At 35.2% G+C, this 27,799-nt stretch overlaps 2 protein-coding genes across 6 annotated transcripts in view; one reads left to right on the forward strand and one right to left on the reverse strand.

Moving 5' to 3' along the window:
• nptnb (neuroplastin b) overlaps positions 1-21,282 on the forward strand; it is a 39,312-nt gene extending 18,030 nt beyond the window's left edge. For both annotated transcript variants that reach the window (XM_058750881.1, XM_058750880.1), the window contains 7 exons: positions 534-711; positions 3,582-3,676; positions 10,519-10,655; positions 11,434-11,707; positions 19,887-19,908; positions 20,003-20,094; positions 20,186-21,282. In XM_058750881.1, coding sequence (XP_058606864.1) covers positions 534-711; positions 3,582-3,676; positions 10,519-10,655; positions 11,434-11,707; positions 19,887-19,908; positions 20,003-20,063 — 767 coding nt within the window. In that variant the 3' untranslated portion in view covers positions 20,064-20,094; positions 20,186-21,282. The remainder of the gene's footprint in view (positions 1-533; positions 712-3,581; positions 3,677-10,518; positions 10,656-11,433; positions 11,708-19,886; positions 19,909-20,002; positions 20,095-20,185) is intronic.
• On the reverse strand, positions 20,090-27,612 carry rec114 (REC114 meiotic recombination protein). Of its 4 annotated transcripts, none has more exons than XM_058750883.1 (7): positions 27,388-27,612; positions 26,810-26,899; positions 25,245-25,331; positions 24,468-24,656; positions 22,695-22,766; positions 22,373-22,538; positions 20,090-20,268 (listed from the first exon to the last, which is right to left on the reverse strand). In XM_058750883.1, exons 1-6 carry the CDS (start codon positions 27,496-27,498, stop codon positions 22,374-22,376), a joined length of 714 nt encoding a protein of 237 aa, XP_058606866.1. In that variant the 5' UTR covers positions 27,499-27,612; the 3' UTR covers positions 20,090-20,268; position 22,373. The 4 variants fall into 4 exon arrangements, with proteins under 4 accessions (XP_058606866.1, XP_058606867.1, XP_058606865.1 ...); XM_058750884.1 differs by having other exon boundaries at positions 20,090-20,264; positions 24,468-24,650; positions 25,248-25,331; positions 27,388-27,611; XM_058750882.1 differs by having other exon boundaries at positions 20,090-20,264; positions 27,388-27,611.
• Between the last annotated feature and the right edge of the window lie 187 nt (positions 27,613-27,799).

Genomic DNA, 27,799 nt, shown 5'->3' on the forward strand with positions numbered 1-27,799 from the left:
CTTTTCAAACCTGAATGACTTCTGTAGAAAACAAATTGATTTAAAGACGAATGTCCAAGCTTTTCTAATCCACGGCTGGTTGCACATGCTGTGGCTTCAAATACATGATTTTTGTGGATTTTTGTGATGTTTTATGGTGTTTTTGGAGCTTGGTGGTCACTGCTTCCTCTCCAATTGCATTGTATGGGGAAAAAGCAGCTCACTGTGAATGTCTTTTTTGTTTCAAAGAAGAAAGCAAGCTTTGAAATGACATGAAGGTGAATAAATGATGACAGGATCTTTATCTTTGGGTGAATTTTCTTTTTAAGCATCAAGATAATCTATAAATGGACACACATTAAACTTCCTATAGCCAAAAGTAAATTAATTAGATTTAAACATCATAACCTTTGGTGTGCAAACATACATTTTTAATATGTTGTCTTCGTTCCCCACACAGGAACACATTCAGGAAGGTCTGAAGAAAACATGAATGTCCATGAAGCTCATAATCTTTTATTCACTAATTGTCAAGGACTTTGTCTTCGTTTCAGAGCCACGAATCAATGCTTCCGATCAGGAGATTTTGCAGCCTAAAAGTGGGCAGGAGTTGCCCATCACACTTCAGTGTAACCTCACTAACTCACACAGCACCCACCAGGAGACCTTCTGGATGAAGAACGGACGGGAGATTCCCAACACAAGGACGGAGCACAAACACACCGAGTTCAAGTGAGATTTCAGTGGGAAATTAGCTTTTTGCTTTGGGTTTATCATTGATGTTAAAGAATTTGTTTTTATTTTTGTTTTTTTTCTCTGTGACATGCTGTCTGTTACCACAGATGAGTGATTTCAACTTGTCCCTCACATTATTAAAAACAAAGAGGAACCATGTTGATAGATTAAGAAAGCCCAATATCTCAGCAGGCAGCGCTGCAAATAAATGTTTAATATATGTATTCTGTATTCCAGCACTGTTAATCTGCACTGCACTGCTTAGTCTGGCTGACAGGTGGATGAATCTCATGAAAATGTGTCATATTTCACCCCAAAATCAAATAGGAAGTAAAAGAAATTATATTGTGACTTTGCAAAGTAAATTTTTTTTTAATTAGATATTTTTATTTTTATTTGGTCTGTTACCTAACTGTGTTTTTCCCATTATTCTTGATGGTGAGCTCTCAAAAATATTATATGCAACCCTGGAGCACAAAACCAGTCGTAAGTAGCACGGGGGTCAATGGGTCAAAATGATCAATTTTTCTTTTATCCCAAAAATCATTAGGATATTAAGTAAAGATCATGTTCCATGAAGATATTTCGTAAATTTCCTACTGTAAATATATCAAAGCTTAATTTTTGATTAGTAATATGCATTGCTAAGAACTTCATTTGGACAACTTTAAAGGCGATTTTCTCAATATTTAGATTTTTTTGCACTCTCAGATTCCAGATTTTAAAATAGTTGTATCTCAGTCAAATATTGTCCTCTCCTAACAAACTTAGCATATTTATTCAGCTTTCAGGGGATGTATAAATCTCAATTTCAAAAAATTGACCCTTATGACTGGTTTTGTGGTCCAGGGTCATGTGTGTGTGTGTGTGTGTGTGTTTATTTATTTATTATTTTATTTTATTCTATTGTTTAATTCCATAATTTTATTAATAAATATTATTCTATATATATTAATGTATTTTATTTTATTCTATTCTTTATATATATATATATATATATATATATATATATATATATATATATATATATATATATATATATATGGAATATAGCATTATGAACGTTTTTTTTTTTGACAGGACAGTAATGAAAATTATGGCACGAAAAAACAAAAATATCAAAATGCAAAAATCTGTGATTCTTAAAACAGACTTCATTTACATTTAATCAAAACATCATTTATATGTTTAATTATTTGGATTTGAGAATCTGATTTCTCAATATCTGTTATTTATTTCTTTGACGTTGGGGTGAAATGCAACCTGTCCGATTCACTCCAGTATTGTTGCAATTTCAGAAGAAGCTTTGTTTCAAACTATATTTCAGATACCTGTGAAGTCTGTAAAATGGAGCTCTTCTGAGATTAGGATTTTAGTGTAACAATCGCAGGAATCTCTGAGGACAATCAGGATGTTTAAGCACAAAATCTCTTTAGTAAGACGTCTGATCAGAGCGAAACCCCCCACCAGAGCTTTCAGAAAGTCTCGTCAGCCGGCCGAGAGTGATGTGGCGCAGGGCGATCTGCTGTCAGACTGCATGTCACAGGCTCCGCAGAGACGCCTGCACTCAGAACAGACAGCACTGCGCCGGCAGCTCTAGCACTGTGTAATCAACTTCCCAAAGCACATCTCCACACAGCCCGCCACCTGAAAATTGCTTTCTCAAAATGTTGTCATAATAGCTTTCTCTGTCTGATGATTATTAATGTAGTATTTTTTCAGTGATTAATATCATTTCTTAAAGCAACGGCTCACACAAAAATACTTTCATGTCATTCCAAACCTTATTTTTCATTTGCTCTTTGCTTCACAGGTTTCACAGGTTTATAGTGAAAACATTTGTTAAACTCAAAAAAAAAAAAAAAAAAAAAGACATTTATGTATGCATACGAGAGGTATAAAGACATATTAGGATTAGTGGTGTTTTGTACCTCTTTTTTTATATGAATGAAATTAAGATTTCTATGGAAGCTTGTTTCCACCATGGGATAAAAAAATGAAAAGGGTAATTGCAGCTTTTTAATCTCAAAATTCTGAATTTTCGAGTTTCTTATGTGACTTTTTTCTTGCAACTTTGAGGGAAAAAAATAAGAATTGCAAGCTATAAATGCAGATTTGGAAGATATTAACTTACAATTGTGGAAAAAAAAGAACTGTGATATAAAGTCGCAATTAAATTATTATCATTATTATTATTTTTTAATTTCGTGATGGAAACCAAAAAAACAGAACTGCATGGAATTGCGAGAAAACAAGTCAGAATTCTGAATTTATATCTAGCAATTCTGAAAAAAAGTTGTGAAACTCAGAACAGCAAGAAAAAAAGTCAGATGTGAGATAAAAAGTGAGATATGTGAGAAGTTGCAATTTTTTTTCAAATTTTATGATGGAAACAAAGTCAGAACTGCAAGATGTCTGATTTGCAAGATTTAAAATGCAAGAAAGTCAGAATTCTGTGAATCTTGTATCTGTTCCTGCATTTAACAGTAGAGCACGATGCTTGCAACACCAGGGTCACGGGTTTGATTCCCAGGGAATGCATGCATTGATGTAAACCTTGAATGCAATGTAAAATTATCTGCCAAATGCATAAATGTAAATGTTCCTCACACAAAGATGCTGTATGGCTTCAGGAGACTTGAAATATTGTGCAAGCAATATAAGCTTATATGGGAGAAAATTAATTCTTCAGATTTGGATTGTTTTGCTGAACAAATATAACCGCATTACAGGTTTGCAGTGACATGAGGGGGAGTAAACAAGGCATTTTCAGTTTTTGGTGAACTGTTCCTTTAAGAAGTGGGAAACAGTTTTGTGAAGATGTTCTAGTTTCGAGCTGGCAGTGATTTGTGTTTCTTGTTTTGTAGGTTAAGTAAACCAAGGACAGATGATTCGGGTGAATACATGTGCGTCTACGCCTTTAAGTCTGCTCCCAATGCCAACGCTTCCATTGAGGTCAAAGGTAAGAAATCCGTTCACAAAACTCATTAACATACTGTTAACACAATCCAAACGCTGTTGCCATCCAGTAGAGACCTAACCCGTGTTATAATTAGGTATTGTTTGGAGTGTAATTAGCCTCTCTTCACCTTAAAATAAACTCAGTGAAGAGCAGCAGTTTGCCGGAGTGAATCCAGACAGTCACGTCCTGAAGTCTCACTGAGGTTGAAGACGGCGATTGCGTCTCGTTAGCGTTTGTCCGCGCGGCGGGTGGCATAGTGACACCCAGATAGCTGCTGTCACTCATAATCATGCCAGCCATCCGGCCTGGACTTCATAACGACTCAAACGTGCTGCGACTGGATATTTCAGACAGTAAATGAAAAGCTCAAAAGAGGAAGGGAAAAAAATACAACGAATGACAATATTTGACACTTTTTTTAAATTTATTTATTTTTTAAATGGTTTTTCTCATTAGATTTACTGTAATACAATAATTTCTTATATTAAAAAAACAGTAATACTATGATTTTTAACTTCTATAAATATTAATTTTAATTTTATTTTAAATAAAATAAGCATAAATTAGTACATGACAAATATAACATTTTTGCATGTTACAATTTATTTGCAATGTATTTATTAATTATAATTATATAATTATAATTATGATATTACAGTAAAAAAATAAAAAAAATTCAATTTTTTAAATTGGTACCTGACAAATCAATATACCATTCTTTTTGAATATTGCAAAAATAGATTTGATTTATTACAGTAAAAACCGTAATACTGTTTTTATTTATACTATTTTCATTTCATTTCATTTACATAAGCATAAATTAGTATGAATACACTTAATTACATTTTTACATTCTTCTTACAGTAAAAAATACTATTTTTAATCATAATTTTTAATTAAGCAAAAATAGACATACCATTTTTGCATATAACAATTTTATTTATTTATATATTACTTTGTTTTATTAAAGTAAAAACACTCTAATACGGTGATTTGAATATTTTAATTGAATAATAACATATGTTTTATTTGAATTTAAATGAGCATAAATTAGTACATGACAAACAAATATAGTATTGTTTTGTTGTTATTGATGCCGTTTTTGCATATTAAATAAATGATATTTATTTATTTATTTATATTTTGTGGTGAAATACGATCCAGGCATGTCCTTGACTGGTTTTGAGGTTATTTTCTTGAGGTTATTAGCTCGTTTTCTGGACAGTGGGAGCCACAGATGACACAAATAATGTTTGTATGTTTATGAAGTGGATGGTGATCTCCACTAAAACAGTGGCAGCGTCGCTCGCAGCCACAAACCCCCGAGACCCGACACAGTCTGAGTTTCCCTGCGTGTTCCTCGCAGTTAAGCCAATTTGTTTTGACATGGCCGTCAGACGCACTGAGCATGCCCGGACCGTTATGTCAAGGCTCTCTTTAAGCGTTGCCTGGTTACGTAACGCGCTGATGTCGCTGTCCGCTTTGGCCGGGCTTTTCTGCCCCGAGTCTGTGAGATGACAGCATTCAGCTCCCATGTGCCACAAGCTCCGTTCTGCTGCTAGAAACACGCGATGAGAAAGCGCAGACCCCATCCTGACGTATTGTTCCTGTCCTGTTTCTATCTCTTTACATGCACAACTGGAGCCACAAGACGCCTGATGAGCTTATTCATATCAGTTTTGTTCAGGAATTCAGGAATCAATGCGCAAGTTTCGGTGCTACATAGTATTTTGGTGAATATTTTTTCATGTCTAATCATTTCGCAAAGACAGAAAAAGGAGCAAGTTAGTAAATGAAAACATGACCAGGTCACATTTTACCACAATTAACAAATTATGTTAACAATTAAATATTTATTCATTTTGCAAAAAGAAAATGACACCAGTTTTTAGGACTATTAAAATAATTTGTAATTTCCATTTCAACTAATATGAATGAGATTTCCTGAATTAACAGTATTTACAGTGAAAATACTTGACATATTTTGACATATCATAAGAAATTGATTTGTTTTTCCAGTGTTCTCAAATGTGATTCTCATTAGAAACAGATAACAGTAATACATTCATTTTCACTTAAAAATTTTTTATTACTGTATTACTGATTTTTACAATCAAATACGAATATAAAATACTAACATAATATACTAATATATCTATCTTTTTGTCTGTCTACACATATATATTATATTATTATATATATTATGAATATGATTTATTATATATAGTTTGAAGTTCCATTTTTTCTTTTCTTTATGATACTAATAAGAATGAGATTTCCTGCATTAAGAATTTAAATTTGGGGCAAAATGTGTTTATTTATTTACTGTTTTTCTTTTTAATTTTCCAGTGTTTTCAAATGTGATTTTCATTAAAAACAAACAACAGTAATACATTCATTTTCACTGTAAATATACAATATTTTTTACAATATACATCAAATACTAATATATTGTATAAATACTTTTTATAAATATAATTCAAATATAGAATTTACACAAAGAACTAATCAGATGTTTTGCATTAAGGTAATTCAAATTTAAATGTGTTTAATAGTCATAAAAAAAAAAGTAGCGGTCCTAAAAATAATGTTAATTTTCCTTAAGCAAAATATGTGTTATTGGTTTCTTTGATTTTGTGCTGAAATATGACCTGCACATCTGAGATTCACCCGAATACTAAAAAAAATTAATAAAAAAAAGTCCTGAGGCCCAGTGACATGAGACAAAAATATCCCGTCTTGGATATCAGATGAATATGAGGTTCTGTCGTCCTGTGGGAGTCGTTCAGGTTGAATGTGGCCCATCATACAGCCTGTCTGTTCACCCCCAGCCGCTCCAGTCTTTGGCACCTTCTCTCTCTCTCTCTCTCTCTCTGGTTTTGCACTCTGAGGCAACAGATGGAGGTTTGCACGGTGGGTTGGGTTGGGATTAAGGCTCTGGATTCACTCCCAGTGTTTCTAATGGCAGGAGTTTACTGTCCACTATCATAATCTGCCCTGTGCATGCATGTTTCAAGCTCTGCACTCCCAAGTCTTTTTAAACAGCAATATACTGTAATGTTTGTGCACAATAATCACAGATCGCTCTTCCATACGGTGGCATAATCGAATTAAATCATGTCAGGTGCGGTAAACCCCGGCCTGTACCTTTTACATGTGTTTATATTTGGTAAGACATTATCAAGGAAGGATGTCGGTGCGCCATCTGTCGTGTACGTGAGTCATTTTTACTCCATACATTGGCCCTGCTTGAATTCCTGTCTCGATTATGCTGTATATATTCCATCTGTCGCAGATTGCATTGGGTTTGGCTTACACAAGCTCTTTCCTTTCATGACAAACGAGAAGCCCTACAAATAGCAGCATAGGAGCTATCGGTATCCCGACACCGTTACCGATCTCTGCCCGGCATTGATCACACATTTCCGCTGGCGATCAGGACTTGAAAGCGCGCCAGGCGATGGGGTGGAAAGGAGGGAGAAAGAGCTGTTTATGATCAGAAAGATTCACAAACGGCTCAGAGACACTGTGAGAGAGGAGAATGCGGAGCTCACTGTCGCTTCTCAAAATGTCATGTCTTATTTTGGATAATTATAATTATTCAATAATAATATATAATTGCATATTTCACCACAAGAAATCTAATTAACAAAAATGAGTTATATTTCATGTTTTCATTATTATATATAGTTTTCAGTTTTAAATGTATTACATATTATGTACTATATATATTTTTTCTTCGAAATTATATTTTGACAAAAAGAAAATGACACCTATTTTTAGGATTTTCGAGATTTATTTTTCCAGTGTCAATATGATAATGTGATTCTTTTTTTTTTTTTTGCAATCAAATACTAATATAATATACTAATAATATATCCATCTATCTTTCTTTCTGTCTGTTTATATTACATTATTATATATAGTATGAATATTATTTATTATATATAGTATGAAGTTTCATTTGTGATTGGAAGGAATTTATTGTTATATTTTATGTTTATATGTATATATTTGTGTGTGTTACATTATACATAAATACATATATAGTATGTAAACCAATGTATACTATTTACTGTGTTGATGTTTTTTTTCATAGAAATCATATAAAAGAAAATACCTGTTTTTAGGAATAAGATTTTTTTTTTTTTTTAGACTTTTAATTTCCTTTAAGCTGATTCTCATTAGAAACAGACAGTTATACATTAATTTTTAATTAAAAATACACTGTTTTTACAATAAAATAATATATACTACATTTATTACATACAGTATAATAAATGATGTTGTAATTGGAAGGAGGCCGATTTATTGTGTCTCAGAGACACTGTGAGTGAGGATAATGCCGAGCTAAGCTCCCCATCGCTTTTCTGCCCGTGACACACACACACACACACTATCCTCAGAAGGCACGTGCGCACCATAATTAGAGCTGGTGATGTCAGCCAAGTTCCAATCCACGCCTTCTCCATCCTACACGTTCACGCTCCGAGATTCATTTCATCCTGCTTAATTGCACGGAGGGAATTACGGCAATTTCAGAGATTAGCGGCGGCTGCAGAAGGTGCAGCGTGTTAAAACAAGCAAGGCGAGTTACGATCATATGCAGCATTTATAATTCTGGAGAATATTGGGCCGTGGGGTTTGTGACATTGAGCTGTGTATTATCCAGTGAAGGGGAATGATGGTGACTCAGCACATCACAGAGGGAAAGCCTGAATTACCGCGCCCGCGGGGGGTTGCTTTTAATTAAGTCTGCGCCATCTCATTATGTCAATCATTTGCGGTGTTGGGATACACGGTTATGCAAGAATGATTAAAATTCACATCCAAAACTCTGTGAAACCAAAATATGAGTTTTGTGACTTTTATTTCTATGCTGTATAAGTTCTGCTCTTGCTCAGTATTTTTTTCATGTTTTCCAGTGCAAATGTCTATACATTCTCAAATCAAGATACATTTATTTGAGATGTGAAATTATATAAGAAGACATTTTCTGAGAAATCAAGAAAACTGCTTAAAACACGAGGGGGTAATTAAATAAACTTGTTTTCCCTTTTAATTAAGTAGATTTTTCTGACCCCATACTTCGTCTAACTTAATTTTGATAGTTTATGAAAAGAAGACTATTTTGCTTTTTCTGTTATTTTGGTCATGTTTTCCAGTACAAATATCTAAATATTCTTAAATTGATAAAACATTTACTTGAAATGCAAAATGATTTAAGATATTAAGGGCCCTATCACACACCCGGTGCAAGGTGTGGCCGCTGTGGCGCAAGTGTTTTTGCTAGTTTCAGCCCGACGCAGTTCTCATTTCCCCGTCCTGCGCCGCGTTGTTTAATGGCAAATGCGCGTTGCTATTTTGAGGAACTGAAAATAGACTGCGCCTTAGACCAACTCAAACCTGGTCTAAAGTCTAAAGTTAATGGTGCAATATTTTTGGTTATTTAAAGAGCATGTTAGTAGAAAACCGCGCCGACCGTTTTCCCGTCGTTAAACTAGCAAAAGTGGATTCGGACACGCCCTGAGTGCACTTGCGGCGTGCGCGTTAGACCATGCGCTTAGATCATTAAAATAGGGCCCTAAGTCTTGTTTTCTGTATTAATCTATTAAAATTAAGTGAGTTTTTGCTTAAAATGAGAAAAAATTGGGTCTGAAAAATTATCGTGTTTACTGAATTTTGACTTGCTTTCATTATGTAATTTTGCTTTAAATGAAATGTTTTGATTTAAGAATGTTTAGATATGCTGCATTTTGTTTCTGAGGAACTACATTGTTTGGCAGAAGAATAATGTTTGTATTAATATCATTATACTTTATTTACTCGGTTTTATTTTCTGAAACCTTACTACGTATATGGAACTGTTTTATAAAAGCAATAAGCCCTGTGAAGCCATGGTTTACAGTGAATTTATAACAGCTAAGGGGGTTTTATAACAGTGCCCCTTAGCCGTTATAAATTCACTGTAAACCATGACTTCTTGCTTTTAATTACTTCAGATGCTGTTCTGAATGTGAATGTCCCACTCCTTGACCCTGACATGAGTTGATTAGTGTTATGATATTAATTTGCTATTTAAACAACCCTTTGATTTGTCATGTCCCAACATCCTGTTTCAAAAGGAGATATTGTATTTGTTAGGAAGTATTATTAAAGGCAGTCAGTTTTGATGTCACTGACTTTGTCTCGATGCTGGTACAATTATGAACTGTTGCTGGTTCAGTCAGCATAAGGAGAGATTCAACAACATTGTGTCCTTAAGACTCCAAACCATACCAATTTCCCTGATCATATGTTCATGGCAGCTATTTTGATGAGTAAACTGTATGAAAGACATAGAAAACTGGGGCCTTATAAAGCGTGTGTACGATCAGATTTGATCTTAGAGTGTGCGTACGCTTAAATCCACGCCAGTACTCATATTTGTAAAAACTGGCGTTGACGTGGACGCACTTTTTCTTGTTGGAGTATACTGCAGATTTTTGAAAATGTAAGCTGTTCTTGCAGCTCGCTGTTCTAAATGAAAGAATTTGGATGCTGACTGGTGATATTTTACATGTTAATGACATTAATTAGGAGTCGTTTACAAGGCAGAGAGCTGAAATCATTTATTTGCGCGCAAGTTCAAGATCATTTGCCATTCATAGATTTCACATCTGAAAGAGACGCGTATGTGCGTTTTCTGTACATACGTTCATTTTATGAATCACACGTACACGCATTCGAGAAATGATCGTAAGATCAATTTTAGGATGGTTTCTGTGCAACATTTTATAAATGAGGCCCCTGATGCGTGTTGTAAAAGCATCATTACAGGTAAATCTTTTGTCTCTGCCCAGCTGCTCCTGAAATCATCGGCCACAAACGAAGCGAGAACAAAAAAGAAGGTGAAAATGCGACGCTGTACTGCAAATCAGTGGGATACCCGCATCCTATGTGGATGTGGCGCAAGAAAGTTGGTCGGGGATCTTACATTGTACGTAAGCAAGTCATTTATAATATATATCCACATTCTGTTCACCATGGCTGTAATTATTTAATCAAACATACAGTAAAAATGTGAAAAATTATTACAATTTAAAATAAGTGTTTTATTTGTGAATATATTGTAAAATATCATTTATTCCTGTGATTAAAGTTGAATTTTCAGCATCATTACTCCAGTCTTCAGTGTCACATGATCCTTCAGAAATCATTCCAATATCCTGATTTGCTGCTCAAGAGAGCCCGGTCTCATGAAAATGCACATAAATAGTACGCCAAATAAAAAGAAAAAACTTGTGGTACTGATACGCAAAGTTTTTGGTATCAATACCACAAGTTTTTTTTTTTATTTGCCGTACTATTTATACACACTTTCATGAGATCAGGTTGCCCAAGAAACATTTCTGATTATTATCAATGTCGAAAACAATTGTGCTGCTGAATATTTTTGTGTTAACTATGATACATTTTATTTTTCAGGATTCTTTGATGAATAGAAAGTTCAAAAGGACAGCATTTATTTGAAATGAAAATCTTTTGTAACATAATAAATGTCTTTACTGTCACTTTTGATCAATTTAATGCATCCTTGCTGAATAAAAATATTAACCTTAAAAGTTATTTAAAGGAATAGCTCGCCCCAAAAAGAAAAATTGTGCCACCATTTACTCTCCCTCATGATATGGAATCGCATTGAAATTGATTTCATAGACAGAAGATGAGATGATGTCATAAATTAGATGAATTTTCTCTTAATTTTCTCATAATAGGACATTGACAACAGCACCGGCCGCTTCTTCATCATCAACAAAGACAATTTCACTGAACTGAGTATCATCAGTGTGGACATCAGCACAGACCCGGGCGAGTATGTCTGCAACGCCTCGAACATCATCGGCTCCAAAGAGTCCATGACCATCCTGCGGGTGCGGAGTCACCTCGCCCCGCTGTGGCCTTTCCTGGGCGTCCTGGCCGAGATCATCATCCTCGTGGTCATCATTGTGGTTTACGAGAAGCGCAAGAGGCCGGATGAGGTTCCAGATGGTAGGTAGTGCTCAGCTTTTAAGAATATTTGCAAAAAGTCTTGCGGTATGATTTCCCGGAGTTGTTTGTTGAAAAGCTGATCTTGAGCAGCAATATAATATCATCCTGAAGTGCTGTTGTTTGGGCAGCAGATCAGAAAATGAAGTGATTTATTTTAGAAATGTAGGGCTGCACCATAATTGCTGATTTTACTTGATAATATTGACATGAAACACTTATTTTGTATGAGGCAGCTGTATAAAATCTCCCGTATAGAGCTATACATGCAGAACAGACTTTAAATGCAGAAGAAATAAAGTGCTGCAGGGATGACTTGTTTTTGGAACAAAAAGCCAATAGGATTTTTCCTTTGGCTTTTGTATTATTGCAGAAAATAAGTTAGATTTTTACATATTTTGTTCATCATGATAATCTTCACAACTTTAAAGAATTTTGAAGCTTAAATAAAATTGCCATAAATAAAAAGTTAAACACAGGCTATGAACAAACTACACCATTCAAGTTTACAACAACTCTTTTAATCTATATTTAGAATCTACAAGTGGAATATTTAGGTTAAAATAGTTTGCAAGTGTGCTTTTATGAACACAAGGCTGTAAAAGCAACTGAGTTTACCTTTTCAAAGTGATGACTTTTAATGTCCCCTACAACCTCTATAGTCCCATTTGGAAACTTGTCGTCTTTTTCAAGACACACAAAAGCTTAAAAATCATAAGTGGGGTATCACTGATGTATTTTATGTTAGAGAATAAAACGTTAAAATATCTTGAGTTTGTGTTAAACCGACCTTATTTCAAGCATTTAATCAAAAACCCAGTGACTTCAGTACAGTGCAACCAGTATTGCAAAAATGCAACTAATTTCCAAGTTTTAGGACTTATTTCTGCGGCACTCTATTGCATGTCTGAAATGTCTAAAAATTACTTTCTCAAAAGTACAGAAAGAATCATTAATGGAATTAGAATCAGAACAGTAATTGTTAAATTCCTCCTGATGTTTCAAATGAGGTTGCCTTTATTTTCATGTGACAGTCACAAATAAAAGTAAAGCATAGTAAAACACCCATTTAAAGCCAATACATTCATGTTCTCAACAGAGCAGTATGTGGTTGATTATAGAGCTCAACCGCTGTCGAAAACATGTTGCAAATAGAAAATCTGGATGCAACTGAACTTGACATAAATACTGACTGCTGTCATCAAAACAATGACTTAATTGCATGAGCAGTAAGTGCAGTCTTATATATTCAGATAATTGTGCAGCCCTATGATGTACCACACAAACAGATGAAACTAATCCATATAGTCTGTTTTGAACATTGAAGGCGCCATCAATAATATATTGTTAGTAGGTTGTTAGTGGGTCATTTACTGACGGGGCTCTTAGCATAGTTGCGCGAGTGAATATGCATGAGTGTTGAGTCAGAGGAGAGCCACTGGGAAATACTGACCTCTATGCTTGACCACGTTTTAATCTGAGACCGGATCCTCCACTAGAAAGACAAATCAGAGCACTGGAGTTCCTCACATTTGTGCACTCTTAAAGTTAATGAATAATTGATTCAGTCATCAGCTGCACACAATTCTCTCGTCTCAGAAAGAGAAACAGAAATGGTAATATTTTCCGGTTATCACAAGATTTTTGGAAGCAATTTTGTCACACTTTGCACTTTTAAAAATAAAGTTTCCAAAAAGGGGTTTTTGTATGCAACTGAAAAACTATTTTTGGTTCCCCAAAGAACCTGTCACTGAGTTTTTAAAGGAGTAGTTCACCCAAAAATGAAAATTTGTAGAAAATGTCTTCAACCTCAGGCCATCCAAGATGGAGATGAGTTCATCAGATTTGGAGAAATGTAGCACGCAATGTAACACGCAGCTCTTATCTTCTCAAGATGTTAACTGATGGAGTGGAGTGGTGTGGATTACTTGTGGATTATTGTGATGTGTTTATCAGCTGTTTGGACTCTCATTCTGATGGCACCCATTCGAAATTGGTGGGCAAGTGATGCAACGCTACATTTCTCCAAATCTAATGAAGAAACAAACTCATCTATATCTTGGATTTTTTATAACTATTCCTTTAAAAAAAAAAAAATTATGCAGTGTAAAGAATATCTAAATAATCTAAAGAACATTTATGCAATGAAAGGGTTCTTGAGTGCCAATAAGGAACTGTTATTTTTAAGAGTGTGGCCGCAGGGGAAGAGAAGGAGAGGACGGGGAATCTTCACAGTAACCGGCGAGTCGGTCGGTCTAAACCAGCTCCGTTCTGAACATGTCGAGGCTGCGAGTGTGACAGTCTCTAAAGGGATGCAGTCAGGCATAGCTCCATGCTAATTTGACCTTTGCAGAACCACAGAAGGGTATCTCAGAGCCAGGGGTGGTCAGACGCTACCCTTTACAATGTGCTGCGAGATGCACCACGTTCTAGTGACTGACAACACATGATTTACAATCTCAGTAAAACTGAGCTGCTTTTATTGCACTCAGCTTAACTCCAGCTAGAACTAAACACACGTCTGTCTTATTTAGTCTCACTGCAGTGTTTATCAGATTCAACATCCGCCCAGTAAGTGTTTTACATGTCTAGCAGTAAATTGCACGGGATGCGCTGGGATTTCCCATTTACAAACTCTGCAAGAATAGAAAAGAAATATCCTATTAAAGTCAAGATGAACGGTTTACTTTCTCTATAAACATTCCCGATTTTATAAGCGATTCATGCGTGCATGTTTTTCTAAAGGAAAAAGTCTGTTGTCTTGATCCTTCATCAAAATAATTACTTGCCTTACAGTTAAATATAGGGCTGCATGATAATGGTTAATCTGATAATCACAATTATTGTCATTTTATTGATTTCTTTTTACAATTATAAGAATTACTACACATTCACAGAAGCACAAGTAAAGAAAATGTCAACTTGCATGGATTATCTTACCACATCTAGTGTTCCTGATGTATTATAATTATCATACAGATTAATACACTCTACAATTTTTTTTATTTTTTTTTTACAGATTTCAAAAGCTAAACCTGTGAAATTCCTAATATTAACTAATTTTGTTTAGGGTTGGGTATCGTTTGGGGTTTTTATCGATACCGGTGCCAAATCGATACTTTTAAAACGGTTCCGGTGCCTGAACCGATATTTATATAAAAAATAAATAAATAAAAATTCCCCAAAAAAGGATGGATTGGCCATTAGCACTATAAACACATGATGTCTATTTCATTCATACTGGACACCAGAGGGCGCCCTCGCAACAGAAAATCCACAGAGTCCAGTCACAGAAGTAGCAGAACTCATGACGCTCCAGGAAGTCCCTAATATGGACAAAGGCATTGCTATCGCTGTAACTGAGTAAACAGAAGATATAAACGTTTTGAATGATAAAACAAAGACAATAAACACTCGACTGCAACAATGTATATAGTTTATCTGTGTTATTCTAACCATCTCTGGTATTTTCATAATAATTAAGTATATGTATAATCCCTTGCTAAAAGATGTATTCTTTTTACAGTAGCTTATGGAACATATTTTCTGCCTCATTCTGTGACAAAAAGCTACATCAGATCACAAAAGGAAGCATTTGACTAATGATCGATCGCTCAGGCATGGCACCGAAATCTGCGTTCTGATTCGGTTCTAGTACATACGGTTTCGGTACCCAACCCTAATTTTGTAACATTTTTCTTTTAAAGCAACAACAAAAATTAATTTGTATTGTGACACAGAAGTTGCGTACATTTTATTTTATTTATTTTTTTCAGCAATCACAATTGCAAATTGTGATTCATGTCGAGATTCATGTTCAGATTTATTTCAGTTCATCATTGAGGTTTGATTGCAGATTTGGTCGTTCGCTTTGTTTGCTGCGACCGTGTGAAATAAAACAGACTGGCACTATTACACTTTAATATGAGCAAAAGATCACATATCGCTAAACTCCAACTTGCATGTTTGCTGGTATATTTAGATCATCAACGGGTTTTTTCTCAGCACAGAGAGAGCGTGTGTGGGCATGGTTGCCAGGTTGGGAGGATCAAATGAAACATTGGGCAGGAAACAAAGACTATAGAAATACAAAGACGGTTCACTCCTATACTTATAAATTGAAAGTGCAATGCGCAATATGGTGGGATAGTCCCGCCTTCTAAATGAAAGAGCCAATAGTTGATTGGTAAAGTCATTGCGTCACTGCAGCAGCCGTTAGAAGCTCTGGTTCCCATAGAAACCTGAGGCTAAAGCAGTCGATGCGCATGCACTACAGCGTGTTGGAGCATTGGCTGGTCTAGCCTGTAAAATAAGCTTTTTAAACGCTATTTGAGCATAAGAAACAACATTCATGAGGCAGTTCATTTCAGATTTTGTTGCTGATTTGAAATATGTAATTTAATCGCGAGTTCAGCAAGCCGTTTTTGAGATTACAGGATTCCCCCATTAATTTAGATAGGACTTGGTCTTGTTTGAGCTGCCCGGAGGCGTTGCAAATATGGCGGTCGACTGAACGGACTTTCCTTGAAAGGGATTTTGGCATGAAAGCTTTGATTGGGGGATTTAAACTTTTGTCATCTGGCAACCGCAAACATGAAAGCTAATGGAGGCTTGTTGCAAGATATAGCAAAAATGAAATGTTTTCAGGTAAATATTGCAGATGATTAAGCTTCATTAATAAAGAGAAGGAAAAATCATGAATGTTAATAAAATACAATTCATCATGCAGCCCTTATTTTTTTAGGCTGGTTTCGCTGGTTGCAGTCAGTGTTCATGTATGAAAGGTTATGCGATAACAGCAAATAATGATAGATTTGAAAGTCTGTTCTGTTGGGATACTGGCGAGAACTTGTTGATCGGGGCTGTGAATGTTGTTTTATGTTGACGTGTAGTTTGTGTGCTGATGAACACAGGATTTGTCAGGTGAGCTGTGAGTGCTAAACCAGCGCTGCTTCTGCCAACAAACAGGTCGGTTTCAGCTGGAAACAAAGGGGTTTTGTGTGTTCATATTAAAATATACACTCAGGGCAGTAAGTGAATAACCCAGGTGCTCAATCAAACTGAATGAAAGTGTTTAACGATTTTAAGTCCCTGCCTGAAAGTCACAACAGAGTCTATTTGTTTTTCTTAATATAATGGCTTCAAGTAAATAACTGGTGAAACTTTGTTTTTTCCTTTTCCATGTGGCTCCGTATTCTTTGTTGTTGGTAAGTTTGATAACTTGCATGCCTTGAGAGAAATTTCTGCTTCTCTTTGTCTCCTCATTCAGGCTGTGATGTTGACGCGTGCTTATCTAATTATCAAAAGATATTAAAAAGCTGTTTGTGTCATCAGCAGTATTCATTGTGACCGGATTCTCTACTGTTAATTGTATGGTTTGTAATGGGCTTATTTACAACATTTAAAATTGATTTTTAGTATTTCATTCATCAAGGTATAGGATATTTTGCAGATTCACCCTTACATCTTTGTAGTAAGTCATCACATGACCTGGTTACTTCTGTTCATTTAATCAAAGCCGTCACTTGAAACACACCTTCCTAATGAATAAAATGATAATCACAGTAACGTGGATAGAAAAACAGATCATTGCTTCATTTTTAAGCATCGATTCTGGCGTGTGTCTGGCTTTTTGTTTTGCTCTGGATGATTCGCTGAACAAACTCTACAGACACTATCTCACAGCAAGACCACATGCAAAACATGCAGTAAGGAGAGAAAGTTGGCGTGCATGAACGGCGTGTTCTGTTTTGTGGTTTGGGGAGGATTTGTCCCCAGGAGAGGGAGTGATGGGAGGCTGCGCTAGATTAAGGTAGATTATATCTGCCCACAGTCTTATCAACAGAATCAGAGATGAGGACGTAATGCGATGACGCACATTACAGCTGAAATCCTCGTGCCAGGATTTCATATTTCCAACAGCGGCGTCCTCTACACCTCTGTGTGCAGATATACTGACACTAGTGAAAGTGAATTACTGCATGAACGTTTATTCACACTGACAGTGATTTTATTCAACTGGAGGTCGAATAATCAACGTTAATAGCACAATAGTGGCCATAGTTTTTGAAAATCTGAACCACAAATGAGATGTATTATTAGTAAATATAATATAATGGAAAGCAGCTGTGTATAATGCATTATCATGAACAAGATGAATGTTTATCAGTGATTAGAATTACCTGAAATTGCAATGAAAATGGCAATGTTGTGCAATCCTTGTAATTTTTTTCTTTTAATTTAAATGTGAAATAAGGCCTTGCAAACCACAGTATATAATATAATGTAATATAACGGAAAGCAGCTGTATATTATGCATTAAACCATGAACAAGAATTAAAATTGCAATGTAAAATTAAATGTGCTGTAAGCAGTTTTAGCTGTTTTGCAAGTCTTGTAATTTGTAAAAAAAAAAATTTTTAAATGTGAAATATGAGCTTGCAAACACAGTAGTATTTCTATGACTTTCCAAAAGTGGAAATAAAATATGGAGAGATTGACTACATTGATCAGAAGAGAGAAAGATGTCAAATTTGCTGTTGTATTAGAAACTGCAATTTAACGGTAAGGTAATATTACAAAGTATGGTGTTATAAATGAACATTACATTTAAAAAAAAAAAAAGAAATTATAAAAACTTTTGATTTATGATGTTAATAACTGTGGAAATGTGTCTGAAAAGAATCCATTGTGTCGCTCAACATTTGCGTAAAGTTAAACTCTGCTCAACATTTTGTGTTTCTAGAAATGGCCACATTACATCCTCAGATCTCATTATAAAATTGAATACTTGAAATGAATCACTGGTCAGTGTGAATGACCCTTTACACTGGAGCTGCTCACTCATTAAAATGGGTTGTAGATTTGCACAGGAACATTTGTTTGGTCTGTTATATGTAATCAGTGAGGGGAAAACACTTGATCTGAATGTTTAATCTGATGGTTGTGAATTCAGAAGGATGAGGTTTTGATCTCAGATGTGTGTCAGAGAGTCATATTGTGCCGTCATAACCTGCTTGGTGTCCAGCGCTGTGAATGCTGCTGCCTGTGGACGCATGTGCTGTCCTGACTAACCAGAACTACCCATCTGTCTGTGGAGAGACGCAGTGACCTCTAACTCAAATGACCTTCCTGCATCAGCAATAACCTGCTCGAGTTCTACTGCTGTTTTATTCATCTGCAGAGCAGATTTATTCAGTGTCAATACACCAGTTGATTTACATGTCTTTTCCAGTTGTTCATAATAGCTGGATAAGTATTATGTGTTTTAGTTTATATATATTTCTATTTTCAACATTTCTATTTTTACATTTAAGCTCTTAATCTAATATCCTAGTAGTAATATTTATTAATTTAGTCATCAAATATTTTAATATTTTAGCTTTTCTTAATAAACAATTTTCTACTGCAACTTAAATGTATTTAATTTCTTTGTGAGTTACAAAGGCAGCATTTGAATTTAAATGTTTTTCAATATATTTTTCAAGTAATGTTTATTTTCAGATTTATTTCAATTAACAAAATTATTTAGTTTTATTACTTAAACACAAACTTATTTATTCAGTTAGTTCCCAATACATTTCCATTTTAAAAAATTTTTTAAGTTATTAATCTAATATTCATATTTTATTTCAGCTTTATTCAATAAATGATTTTAATAGATTTAGTAATTTTAGTCTATTTATTTTTAGTTGGTTGCCAAGGCAAATATATATATATATATTTTTTTACTTTTAATATTATTATTTTAACTGAGCATAACATAGAAATTTCCATGACTTGCCAAGAAATTGCAATTGTAAAATTCACAGACATTTGCGATGATCTTAAGAACCCATATAACGTCCTCCGAGGAGATCGTTTTTTAAAATTAATATTAGTGGATCATCTAAACATTTAAAATAAACCTTTAAAAAAATAAATTAATTATTTCAGAATGTTGGTCTCAATAATATAATATAATGCAACTTCAGTAATTACAATGTAATTTGGCTGCTGTTGTATTTTACGCTGACCATTTAAAGTGAAATAACTAATTTACAATCATGTTTATCATCTCATTTTGTGAAACTACCACTTCAGAAAAAAGTACAGTGTAATGAGCGAAAGCCGTCTGAAGTGTGATTGATTAATTTGTCTTTTTTTCTTGCATGTTCTTCACCTGCATGTCGACCTGATGAAGATGATGAACCAGTTGCACCAATGTAAGAACACAATTTATGAACACCATAATTGAGTTTATTAACACGTGTCGTTACGATGCTACAAAGTGTTTAACCGTACACATCTCTCACGCAGAAAAACGAACTCCACGAACAACCACAAAGACAAAAACGTGCGACAGCGGAACACCAACTGAGCCCACGGACCAATGTAGAAGAAAGCTGAAGGTTTACACTTTATGATTCAGCCTGGAGTTACAAAGCAGCATGCGAACGTTCCCTTTAGTCGACTAAATGCTTCCCCTTCCCCTGTTTCCAGATGACCAACTGCATATCCTGACCATACGGACGTATCCGAGGAGAGGAGACGCTCCTGGCGATTTTCAGCGACGCATATCCTGCCTCACGTGGAGAAGAAAACAACAATAACGACAGCATTACACTGGCAGAAACGAACAATAAAGACTGTCTTAAGTTTGCCTTATTCAGGCTCATGATCTGTGTGAATGTGGATGCTGACTGAATCATTCTAAAGGTGATGATGAAGATGATTTTACTACATGTGCTGTTAACGTTGCATTTCGTTCTTTTATCATGCCCTCCTGCTGCACTAATTCTTTTTCATATCTACATGTTGTCTCGAATGCATGCAATAACATAATCGAATAAGATTCAGATATCGTTTTTCTATTGTTACTTTAAGTGGCGTTGCATCCAAATGAATAGCCAGTGTGTGTGAGAGTGTGTGTGAGAGAGAGTATATCAGTATGTGTGTGTGTGTGTGTGTTTTTAAAGAAATTTAAATGGATAAAAAAGTAAGGAATCATTGAGATCTTTGTACAGTTTATCATCCAATAAAACAATACTAAAAGGAGGTGTTTTGTCTTAAACTAGAATGCAAGAACCTTTGTGAGTGGCAGAACAGTATTTAATCTTAAAGCTGATATTGTATTAAATGAAATGGATACATGTAACATTTATTTTCAAGAGTTATTTAGACGTCTCGTACATGTGGTGCTGTAAGTGTTCAAATATTACGATAGCATCTGTAAAAAGGAAAAGAATATATCTTTTTTTTGTAAATGTCCTGTTTCTTTTTAGAGAAAAGATGATTCTTGTACAGCATGGCTATAATCCTATGCAATATGTATTCATATAGACCTACTGACAATTGTAAGGTGGGGCGGGTTTGTTTAATTTCAGAGAATAAAAAAGCTTTAATGGGACAGTTCAGAGATAAGGGTGCTTCGCATTTGAAATGCACTGCTGTAGTTGCATGACAACTCTTGATCAATACAGTGTGTGTCATCATGACAACGGACCAACATTCAAGGGAGGAAGTGGGTGGAGCTAAAGCCATTACAAACTATGTGAAACCAATTGTTTCCTTTTTCAGAATAAAGCTTCCAAAATATGTCAGTGTTTCTGTGTGATTCTGTAGAAATGTGCTATAAATCACCCGCCTTAGCGACTGTTGCCATTGGTACTATTAACAAACTTTTGCCTTACTGACTTTGAGCACATTTTACTAAAAGTCATACTTTTAATTGTTCTTACGGGCATTCTGTAAAGCCTGTCTGACTTAGCAACAGTAACCAATAGGGGCGGAGCTTAGCAAAGGTGTAACTGGATTTTAGTATTATTTACTGTATATACTATTATAGCATGTATTAATAATTTGAATTTGAATTTTAGCTTCAGTTTTAGTCATTTTGTTATGCGCTTTTGTCATTTTTATTAGTTTTTATTTAACTTTCTTTTTTATTTTTTTTATTTTAGTGTAGCTGTTTAGTTAACTGGCAACATTTTTTCTCCCCAAGTTTTTTCAAGTTTAGGTGCTTCCTCTAATATTTAGATATTATTTCAATGAATGAAATGATTCTTAATAGTTTTAACTGTTGTAATTTTAAAACTTAAACTTAAAACTTTATTTCATTTAGTTGCCTTTTTTTTTTTTTTATGATTTTATGTTTTTCATCTAATATTTATATTTTATTTCTGCTTCATTGCAGTTAATGAAATGATTTATATCAATTTTAAACTTTTATAGCTATTTTTATCCAACTATATATAGTTGTTAAGTAACATTTATATTTTTAAGATTTTTAAGTTTTATATATATATTTTTATTATTATTATTATTTCAGTTACATTTTTAATAGTTTTAGTTCAATTTAAATTTTTCATATATTTATATTTGATTTCAGGTTTATTGCAATTAACTAAATTTTAATAAAGCTGTGACTTTAATGAAGCAGCATTTCTATTTCTTTACTTTGTTTTTCATCTAATACTTATTTATTTAATCTTCATTTCAATTAATAACATTTGTAGTAATTTTCAACTTGTTTCATTACAATCAATTGAAATCCTTTTTTCAAGATTTTTACATAGTTTTTCTACTTTTCAGCTTTCTTGCAATTAATGAAAAGATTTTTGTTTTATTTTAGTTTTAATTGTTTTAGCTTTTGTTAACAACAACAGTGATTTTGAGCGCGCACTCTACCTCATTCTTGCAACAGCTCTTTCATCTTCTTCTCGACTTCCTCCACGAAAGCAGGAAAACCAGAATCGAGCAGGCAGACACGCAGTAGTGCCTCCAGGTCTCCAGAGGGCAGCGTACACTGATGATACGCCATCGGCAGGGATAGCTCACGCTCACCCAGGAAGTACTGAAGAGGAAGAGATTACAATGCGCATGAAAAGTCAGTGTGCACTTCACGGATGACATCTCAGAGGTCAAATTAAAATATCACTGACTACAGCATCTAATGCAAGTGACTCAACACCAGATCCAGGCTGTCAGATCAATGCAGATCTAGTGGTACCTGAGAAAGGTGTTTGATTGACAGCGGTCCCATGGCAACGGCAGGGGCCGCCTGTGGTGCATCTTCAGGAGCCTGAAGTGGAAACAGAAATAGATCCATTCATTACAGTCTCAGGATTCACACAGAGGGCCTCCGCAGCCGATCAATACCCTCATTACTAATTGAATGTCCTCATCCCTGGCAATCTTTCTCATCCTGCTGCGGGGCGTCGCTGTCACTAACTATATTTTACACAGAGACTTTCCTTTGTGCTTTTGTGTTCTCTATATTTAGAGCATCAAGTCTGTGTATTTACATTTCAGATTCACAAATAAGCAGTTCAGCTGAGGGTGGGATTATTTCTCTCTCCTCACCCATTTATTATCATTATGTGGCAACAGCTCCACCTAGTGACAGAAATCCAAATTAACATTCATTATTAGTTCAATTAACTGGCCTCGAAATGAAATGAAAACTGAAACAAAAATATATTTTTAATAAATGTTCCTGGTCTTATTATGCAACCTTCATATTTGCATGATAAAATAAAGACAAGAAACAATCTTTCATCAAAATATGATAACGTCTCAAATTATTTCAGCTAACCAAAGGGAAAATAATATCAATGAATAAATCACAAGCCAACTCTATCATAATCCAAATCCTGTCCTACATTATTTCCTGATAAATATTATGTTTGTCACATTACATTCTTTAAACATGTTGTACAAGTAATTTCAAATGTTTATAGCTTGTGTTAGCTTGTGTATAAATATTATGTGCAGTAAATCCAGATAGATAGATAGATACAAACTTTCATACAAACTTGTTCATCAAAACTGTATAACTTCATTTCTGCTGACTAACCAAAGGAAAAAAATATTAATCAATAAATCACCAGCCATTTCTGTCATCCAATTAAATCCTGTGCTGCATTGTTTCCTGTTAAATATTCTGATATATGTCACATTACATGCATTAAATGTGGCACACAAGTCATTACAACTGTTTATAGCTTGATATACATATTATACATTTTGATAGATAGATGAATTTCCATGTACCAAAATACAATAATACAAATATACTTCTCAAATGACTCCTGCTGACTAAACAAGGAAAAAATAATATTAATCAATAAAATCCCAGGCCAGTTGTGCCATGACTCATGATCCAATTCAATTCTACCTTATTTCCGGCTAAATGTTGTTTTATATAACATTACGGCCCGGTTTCACAGACAGGGTTTAGACTAAGCCAGGATTAGGCCATTGTTCAATTAGGACATTTAAATAATTTTTATAAACGTACCTTAGAAAAAAACATTACTGGTGTGCATCTAAAGACAAAACAACGACACTGATATGTTTTAAGATCAGTCAGTGCAAGTTTATTTCAGTCAAAACAGCTCATACTTACATTTTAGTCTAGGACTAGGCTTAAGCCTTGTTTGAAACCAGGGGTATATGCATTAAACGTGTTGCACGAGTCATTTTAACTGTTTATAGCTTGTTACTATTGCTGTTTACAAATATTACGTACAGTTAGTTCAGATAGACAGTTGCTCTTTTCTGCTCAGGGATTGTTCATTCGGTGGTATGTTACCCGGTACTTACCGGGAAGCTCACCGGTAATTACCAGCCAGTAGATGTGACCCGCTGGGAACTGCTTAAAAGCCAAAGGACAAACCCACTGTCACTTGCTCTTACCACTGCAACCTGCTCTAGTGGAACCTATCAAACGTATTTTGAGAAGATGGATGGTTGGATGGAAAATAAGTCTAGTATTTCCAACCTGCTGCTGCTGTGTAGACGGTCCAGGTTCTGCAGGATCAGATGGAGCAGCAGATGCAGGGGTGGTCAGATGCTCCTGGACAGGAACATAATCCTGCAGCCTCTCCACAGCTTTCCTGCAAGCCTCAGCCGCTTCTGCCCGATTACTTCCATCAAACTGCAGTCGGATCAAACGGCTCTCACCCTTACACACATGCAAAACAAAAGCACAGAAGTACCACTGAAATCAGCTGTATTTTCATATCATGTATCAACCAGGTGTTCCTTAAAAACATGCATTAGGAACATAAGACATTCAACACTAAATAAACTCAATTTCAGCTGAAAAGAGCATCAATGTAATTGTACAGGTGCAAACACAAAACCACATTTGCAACAATTTATGCATTGCACTCGCACATAAAGGATGCTCTGCTGTTTGCAACCAAATAACTTTAACTTTAACAGGGACTGCTGTTTTCAAGAAATGCATCAGTATTCATGAAGCAGGGAATTATTGTTCAAAAAGACATGTTGGAGAGGAGATAATTAGCTTAATTAACAAGCCACAGATTTTGTCTTTGAGCTGTAAGTTGAAGGTCACTCGGAAGCAGTTTTTTTTTTTTTCACATTTGCATATTAAAATTGTTTATTGCTTTCAAGGACAAAGAGGCGGAGCCTTCCTTCAGGACAACACGCACGCATCACATCCTGTTGAGTGTATAAACTGCAGATCAAGGTATGGGAACATACTTCATCCATCAAATGCATAAATTTGAAACATCACAGAACAACTTCTCACTTTCATTGTAATGTTGAACAGCAGACTGTCTGATTTGTGCTGGATTTTCAGGAAGCTCTGTGCATTGAGCAGAGAAAAGCCCTCCTACGAAAAAAAACACACAAGAAAACAAGACCACACATCACCATTATCCAGCAGAGACTCATTTAATAGGATTATATCAGGCTGAAAAACACATGTAAGCAGAGCAGCATGAACCTGCCATCAGCAAACCTCCTCCAGTGTTTCTAATGCAGATTCAGAAACAGTTGCTGCCAATCCAACCATAAACTGAATAATCAATTAATATTTTTACCAACTAAATTTTGTGCTGGTGAAAATGTGAATGTTTTTTTTTGTGAATAAAAAGGTTGCACGGATGTTATGTCGGTGGTGTGGTATATAGATATATAATCAGGTTAGTCGTTGCCTCTACATCTAAAAAAGCATTTTCTTCATTGAGACACTGAGTACAAGGTATTTTCTGCTATTACACAAGCATGTCAGAAGGGGGCTCTACTAACAACCTCACTGCATGATTGTCATGTTCCGGTTAAAGGCAATATGCAACCAAGAACCATATCAACATTCATTCTGGTTCTAATACTGCTACTGTTACTTTTGCTACTACTACTAAAGGTTCTAGTAGTATAGTTAACGTTTTACAGCAAGAACAAACGGGGAAACTTTCTCCTTATTTCATGCAAAATCAAAACTAGAATTATTTTCTTGGATTTATCATAAATCACTTAATGATCACGTGATACTTGATGAAGAAAGTGCAGTGACTGAATAAACAACATAATTCTACGGCGCTGTACCTCACATCAAGTACATACTTTAGCATAAAAACTGATTTTTACTCTCTGAAAAATGCTCAAAGAGGATAAGATTTAAATTAATATCTTTGCTTGTGAAATATCGCATCAGCATTGCACGGCATTGTTGTTTGCATCTGGTTTGTTGTTGCAAGCAAAGAACGATTGGATTGTGTTTAGAAAAAAACACAATCTAAACCTTGAAACACGTTTAATGGAAAAGTTACTATTTCAAGAGCTTTTTTCAGTTTGGAAAACGTAATGTCTGTAAACTTGTTATATATAATAAAACAGGGTTGTTCAGATTATAAACACATATCCATGACTGAATGTCGGTCCCAGGTCTCAAAATCACCCCATGCTTTGCTCTGCCTCATTTGGCTCTGTTGTTCTGCATGAAAGCTGGAAATGTGACTCATTCTCCAAATGCAGCTCCCCGGCTCACCACGAGGAGCCAGAGACCATTGTGTCCACGAGTCCAAGATTGAGGCTTATTGTTGGGAGATATCCGAAGCACTCAGCCTGGCAATCCCAAAGGGACAGCGACAGGCCCAGTGGGACGGAAAGGGGATTATGCTGTTCTTTCTGCGGGTGAAAAGAAATACGGTCAAGCTCTTATGATGGGCTCAGCGGAACCTGCGCTATCCTGACCCTGCACTTAGAGCCTGATGGGAAGAAGAGTGTCAAAGGCTTAGAGAAAGAAAAAAAACAAAAACATTTTCATTGGTCACTAGACAGATCCTGTGTGTTTTCATATAATCTTACCATGAGTTCCTGGCCTTGAGATACTAGCAGATGACCAGAGCCCAGAATATTCAGCTCCAGCTTGCCAGTGCTTTCACTGGACTCGAAAATCTGAAAGAAACACAAATTGAAACTAGTTTAGGACAGAATGTAACAGGGACTTGGGGTGAACTCTGTCTGAATAGGAAGGTAACCATCCAAAACACCCAGCATCCACTTAACAACACCCTAACAACCACCCAGAACACCCTAGACATAATTTAGCAACACTCCAAACAACAATTTAATGGTTGAGCAAACAACACTAAAAACACAGTCTTTAAACAATTCTATTTAGGAATTATTGATTTTATTAGCAGTAGCCTAAGTTACTAGTTATCTTACCAACTTGTTCTACTCATTAAACTTTTTTTTCGAAGAAACAACAACAACTAATGGTTAAAAACGAACGGCGTTTGTTTTTTTTCCCCACTCTGAGATTGTCGATGTCTTTATGAATAAGAAATTAAAATATTTCACTCATAAAACGCAAATGTCCCGTTTTCCTTTCCGTTGAGGGCTGCAAGAGAAAAGGGCGGGACTTTTCGCTAATGACTCACCTTCCACGCGCAAACGTTACTACCTTCGGGAAGAAATTGACCGTAGCGTCGCAGTTTCCAAACACAATCGGAGATTGTCGAATGTTCTCTGTGTGAAGAATCACTTTCCATGTTCGCGTTTGCTTATTTTTCCTGAAAATTAAGCGCGTAAAACAGATGAGAACAGGCACAGGTGAATGAAGGACTGATCGACGGTTAATATTTAAATCGCGTACTGTCTTGCGCATGCGTCAATATTTTCAATGTCGAATTTTATGTTAGTCAGAAAATTAAAATAATGTGTTTTAGTGTAAAATTGGTATAATAATGTAACTGAATTGAATTAATAATGTAATATTACGTGTTTTGAAATTATCAATTCGTTATAATTTGAGGAATAGGCTACATGTGTATAAAGCACTGGTTTAATTCG

The sequence above is a fragment of the Onychostoma macrolepis genome, chromosome 18 (genome assembly GCF_012432095.1).
Source record: "Onychostoma macrolepis isolate SWU-2019 chromosome 18, ASM1243209v1, whole genome shotgun sequence".
Lineage (NCBI taxonomy): Eukaryota > Metazoa > Chordata > Actinopteri > Cypriniformes > Cyprinidae > Onychostoma > Onychostoma macrolepis.